Here is a 6,000-nt window from a genome sequence, read left to right as displayed (position 1 = left end):
TATGGGAGAGAGTGATCCAAGCAGCTACTAGGTTGAGTTCTTTAAAGCAAAAAGCGTATCCTGTCCTTCCTGCTTTGTTCATCCTCCCTGGGGATAGAATGTGACTGATGGTTAGTATCCTGGACCATGGAGATGAGGGCAACAGCCTTGAGGTAGAAGAGCAATAAGATAGAAGGAGCCTGGGGCCCTGATTGGAACTACCATGTGAGTCCTAGACTGCTTATCCTAGGAGCTCTTATGTCAAAGAGGAATAAATTGTTCCATGTAAGCTATGCTTATTTTAGGTCTCTATTTCAGCAGCTAATTCATAAGAGTAGGAATTTAAAAATGCTTGTGAGGTTCAGCGTCAACTGAATGATATGAGCAAGATGAGAAACACACTTTTAAAGATATTTAATGATGGTTTTGAAATCAGTACAAAAATTTAAATACAGAAATGATTTGCTATTGACAAGTCTCAAATCTGTCATGGAAACTCAAACAAGTTACCAGTCTGTTCACTGTTCATTGTATTCTGTAAAATATTTGATACCAGTCACCCACTACAGACATTCTTCTCCCCTGTGGGATGTCATACTGCATTAAAACTCTGTATTTACATAACAATAATATGAGTTTGGTCCATTTCACATGGAAGAATCCTGGTTAATTTTGAACTATATAGGGATTATAGCACAATCCCTAGACTTTAGAACATGTGGTTGTTTCATCTGCTTTTATACTAATATGTTTACATGTTGTGCAGCACTCAAAAGGGAAATACAGGCACATAGATAATTATTTAAAACTCTTTTTTAAATTAAATGGAGTATCATTTAGGTCTGAGATTAGCACCATTGTAGAATGCACAGTATTTGGCATAGATGTTGCTCCTCTTCTGTCTAAAAGTTAGAAACTTATGTCTGATAATACACATACACACACATGCACATGCATACACACACACACACACACACACACATATATATATAGGCAATTGAGTAACAACCAATAAATAAGTTGGAAGATATTTTGAAAAGTGAAATTTGGTTTTAACTAAAAAGATAATTTCTCTCTTGCTTGGTGGGAATTAAAAGCCCATACATGTACAGATAAATACAGTTTTACAAATCACCTCATCTGACTTGCTTTTAAACCATTTCAATGTGGCTGTTTAGCAGAAGGAGCCCAGTGGATCCATGTTTCCCCCATAGTCATCAGCCCAAAACCAGTATCCTCAAGAACAACCCAAAGGATGTTTGGCCACATAAATGCTGTCTGCTTTGAAAACAAAGGTTGTGGAGGTCATCTTTTGTTGGGAAAAGATTGTTGTATAATTAGTAGTGACTAAGAACCCCTGTGGTAATGGACTAATTTCTCTTCTTAAAAATTGAGAAGAAATGGTGCTTGTATACTGTATAGGGAAATGAGATATTGGCCAAGAGAAGGATTTTTGTGATGGTAATAATGATTCAGATTTGACAAAGACACATTTCTATGTGTTTTCATACCGTATTTATTTGGTATTTTTCCATCTATATCTATCCCCTTAACTCACGGTTTTATTTTTGACAAAAAGATATAAGATTCCACCACCATAACCCCACATTATTGCTCCAAGTGACTAATAGAGTCAGCAGCAGGCTAATAGCAAGCTCAAAATGGGTTTTCGGTGTTTTGAGATCAGATTAGGATGCCCAAAGCAGTTAGTATGTGCCCAAGCAAAAACCTGGAAAAATATTTATTTCTCCTTTTTAGACTTGTATTGGCCTTTGATTTGTGCTGAGTACAGGATGACATTAAAAATACGGGCTCTTGTTGCCCTTTGACATTCTACATTGCCCTTCTACAGTCCACTTCTAAAGAAACAGTTCTTTTCCTATAATTTTACTTCCTATACCCGGAAGTAGCACATCCGTTTTTAAATTCGAAATTTCAGAATTATTTTTTTCAAACATTAATTTTTCTGTGTAATTCTGAAACGACCCCCTCACCAATAAAGTATGGCTTGGATTTTGAAAATTGACTTTGACTGGGTGCGGTGGCTCACGCCTGCAATCCCAGCACTTTGGAAGGCTGAGGCAGGTGAATCACTTGAGGCCAGGAGTTCGAGACCAGCCTGGCCAACATGGCGAAAACCCATCTTTACTAAATATGCAAAAATTAGCCAGGCATGGTGGCGCAAGACTGTAGTCCCAGTACTCGGGAGGCTGAGACAGGACAATTGCTTGAACCCAGGAGGTGGAGGTTGCAGTAAGCCAATATTGTGCTACTGTACTCCAGCCTGGGTGACAGAGTGAGACTGAATCTCAAAAAAAAAAAAAAAATTGACTTTGGAACCTCAGATTATACATCAATTTGCATACATACTAAAAAGAGATATGTCTTCAAAATTCACAGTTACTAAAAATTACTGATATCTCCATGATTAGAACCACACTGTGGTTGTGTGTGTGGTCAAAGGAGGAGAATTTTTAATGCTATATAAGCATAACTGATAACTGCTATTACAAATAAATATTCCACAAATTTGGAAAGTTCAATTGGAGGAAGAGTTTTTTTTCCTTGTAATTTCCAGGTGTTTATATTAGTTGGGCCATAGTGAAAATTACATGGAGGAAAGAAAATAGAAATATAAGTCACAGAAAAAAAAAAAGATGAAATAGAAACTCTGGTGAGTTAATTACTGCTCATGTCTCCCGTCTGGTTCTCTAGCTCCTTGAGAGTTACTGTCTAATGCTCCACGAAAGTGTTTTACCCAGTGCTAGGTACAGAGAAGGCACTGAGTAAATTCACAATGGCCGATTGGTTCACCCATTCTTTTAGAGACAACAGACACACAATTCTGATGAGGACTGCTGTTACTAAAAGACACAGCCTCTGATATGAGAGAGATATCCCTTTGACTAAAGCATTACCAGGGTCCTCAGGACCCCCTCCCACTAGGGCGGTAACACTACAGGTCTCCCCACCGTACATTCCATGTCAAGGTATCTACACAAATACAGAGGAAATTAAGCAAGTAAATACGGTATGTAATTGTTATCGTTGATATTTCTTTAAGGCATATTTATAAATATTTTTAAGTAAACAATATGAGTGAGTGCCTTTCATTAGCTATGATCTTTCATACTGACATATTTTGACTGATCTGAATAAGCAGGTTATTGTGGAAGCATATAACATATAACAGCTAATATGATTCCAGTGGGTACAACCAAGTGTCAGTACTTGATACATAAATCTATCCCGTCATTCTCAATTACAGGCTGCTGTGTGGAGTATTAAACATGCATCTTAGTTTTTATTTGTACACGATGGTCCAAATTTTCACTTAAATATAACTTTCCAACTATATAAATGTTTTGAAGCAATTACGTTTTTCATTTGGATTTTTTGGTGCATCATTTTCTTTTCTTCTATAAAATCTCTTTCTTTTCTTTTCTTTTCTTTTTTTTTACATGGGATACAATAAATATCCTGAAAAGGAGGAGTGGACATACTGCCCGGCATACAGTCCTGCAGCCTGTTCTGAGGGCATCTGGAGGAACACCCGGTCTCCGGGCCTGAGCAGCAGCACTGCACTCCCAGATGCCTGGTCCAGGAAGCCCTTTTTGTACTCGTCATACGTGTACATCACGGGCTCGTTGTTCTTGAATAGAGCAACCCACACGTTGCCCCCCTTGCAGTGAACGTGGTATGCAAAGTAGTAGACACCAGGGACCTCACAGGTGAAGATGCCCGTCTGCGGGTTGTAGTTCTGTCTGCCGTTATAGAGCAGTTTGTCAAACTTCACTGGGGCCCCCACCGGTGGGAAAGGTGCGGTTAGCTCGGCGGTAAATGCAGGCATCTCGTAGGCTGGCCCTCCGTTCTTGCCTTTCTTAGCCCCGTAGGCATGGGGGGGTTTCACGCCATCAATTCCCAGCCCCATATCTGGCAGATACTCTCCCTGGGGTGGTGGTGTAGGGGGCATCAAGGCTGGGGGTCCTGGGGGTCCTGGAGGGCCTGGGGGTCCTGGAAGGCCAGGCTGGCCTTGAGGACCAAGAGCACCAGGCTTCCCTGGGGGGCCATGAAGTCCTGCCACTCCGGGTTTCCCTACACCAGGGAACCCAGGGGGCCCTGGGAGGCCAGGCTCCCCTTTGGGGCCTGGAATCCCAGGTGGTCCAATGGGGCCACTAGGGCCCCCAATCCCTGGGATACCTGGGGGGCCCTGTAAACCCTGATCCCCTGGGATTCCTGGCTCTCCCTTAGGTCCGAGAAGCCCTGGAACACCAGGGAGTCCTGGCACACCTTTGAGCCCAGCTTCCCCCTTGGGCCCTATGGGACCTGGCAAACCCCTCATGCCAGGAGGCCCTACTTCGCCAAGGAAACCTGGCTTTCCTGGGAAGCCTTGAAGCCCTGGCTCACCCTTGGGACCTGGTGGCCCCTGTGGCCCTACAATCCCACCTTCTCCTTTGAGTCCAGGAAAACCAATAGCACCTGGAGGGCCCATAGGACCTGGGATTCCAGGCAGGCCTGGCTCGCCTGGAGGACCCCCTATTCCTGGGGCACCTATTGGTCCTTTCTCCCCTCTTGGTCCAAGAGCCCCAGGAACACCTCCCATGCCCCGGTCACCTTTGGGTCCTGGGAAGCCTGGTTTCCCAATCCCTGGAAGGCCTGGAGGTCCTGGTAACCCTGGCAGTCCTTGCTCCCCTTTGCCACCTGGAAATCCTGGCTGGCCTGGGATCCCATCCTGGCCTGGCTTTCCAACTCCAGGTATCCCAGGAGGTCCTTGAACCCCTGGTACCCCAATAGGGCCTTGTGGCCCAGGTTCTCCTGGAGCCCCTGGCTTTCCCAGGGGGCCCTGGGGTCCAGGGAAGCCTGTCACTCCTGGTTTGCCCACTCCTGGCAGTCCAACAGGGCCGGGAGGGCCATGCATCCCTGGAGGGCCCTTTACACCTGGTGCACCTGGCATCCCGAAGCCCTTGTCTCCTTTAGGACCCCGAAGGCCTTGAGGTCCTGGTAGTCCTTTGGGTCCTCGATCACCCTTTGGTCCTGGTTGCCCTGGTAACCCTGGCCCACCTGGCTTCCCAATGCCAGGAAGTCCGTGAGGCCCTGGAGGTCCTTGTGGTCCTGGGATCCCCATAGGCCCAATTTCCCCTTTCTGTCCAATTTCTCCTTTTGCCCCAGGCATGCCCATGGCTCCTGGCTTCCCTGGCATTCCAGGCATACCTGGCTTTCCAACTCCTGGATATCCCTGTGGCCCTGGTTTTCCTTTAATTCCAGGTATCCCATGACCTGGTAAACCAGGGGGCCCAGGTGGTCCTCTTGGGCCAGGCTCTCCACGGGGACCTTGTTCCCCTCGTAAACTGGCTAATGGTATTTCTACTGGGAAGAGAAGAGAGAGAAGGGGTATGGGAGGAGAGAGAGAGATTGATTAGTAGATTGTCTCTCGCATCAATGAAGTACTGACAACCATTATTTATTTCTGACACATTTGCCTAATACTTATCAAGAGGAAAGACTAGGAATAATATGCTCATCTTCTAGAACTTAAAAATCAGTCTGGGTATGGTGGCTCATGCCTGTAATCCTACAGCTTTGGGAGGCCCAGGCAGGTGCATCACCTGAAGTCAGGAGTTCGAGACCAGCTTGGCCAACATGGCAAAACCCCATCTCTACTAAAAATACAAAAATTAGCTGGGTGTGGTGACATGTGCCTGTAGTCCTAGCTACTTGGGAGGCTGAGGCAGGAGAATCACTTGAACCCAGGAGGCAGAGGTTGCAGTGAGCCGAGACTGCACCACTGCAGTCCAGCCTAGGTGAGAAAGCGAAACTCCGTCTCCAAAAAGAAAAAAATAAATAAGAAAGAAAAATCAAGCTGACAATTTTTTTTTTTATGTATTTGAGATATTTTTGGATAACTGATACGTGAAGCTGCTTGTATCAGCATTGGTTAAGTAAAGAAGCTAAAAAGTAATGAAGAAACACTTTTCCAAGTATAAAACTTGGAGATACTATGGTGTGTTTATTATAGTGAAT

General features: G+C 44.8%; 1 protein-coding gene across 5 annotated transcripts in view; it reads right to left on the bottom strand.

Annotated features, from left to right (window-relative positions):
- Positions 1 to 379: 379 nt before the first annotated feature.
- COL8A1 (collagen type VIII alpha 1 chain) overlaps positions 380 to 6,000 on the bottom strand; it is a 150,607-nt gene continuing 144,986 nt past the window's right edge. For 3 of the 5 annotated variants that reach the window (XM_025374766.1, XM_025374764.1, XM_025374768.1), the window contains one exon: positions 380 to 5,343. In XM_025374766.1, the coding sequence (XP_025230551.1) occupies positions 3,437 to 5,343 (1,907 nt within the window). In that variant the 3' untranslated portion in view covers positions 380 to 3,436. Of the gene's footprint in view, positions 5,347 to 6,000 lie in introns of all 5 variants that reach the window. The other 2 variants (XM_025374765.1, XM_025374763.1) reach the window with 1 other exon arrangement.

The sequence above is a fragment of the Theropithecus gelada genome, chromosome 2 (assembly GCF_003255815.1).
Source record: "Theropithecus gelada isolate Dixy chromosome 2, Tgel_1.0, whole genome shotgun sequence".
Taxonomy (NCBI): Eukaryota; Metazoa; Chordata; class Mammalia; order Primates; family Cercopithecidae; genus Theropithecus; species Theropithecus gelada.
This window is presented reverse-complemented; position numbering and strand designations above follow the sequence as displayed.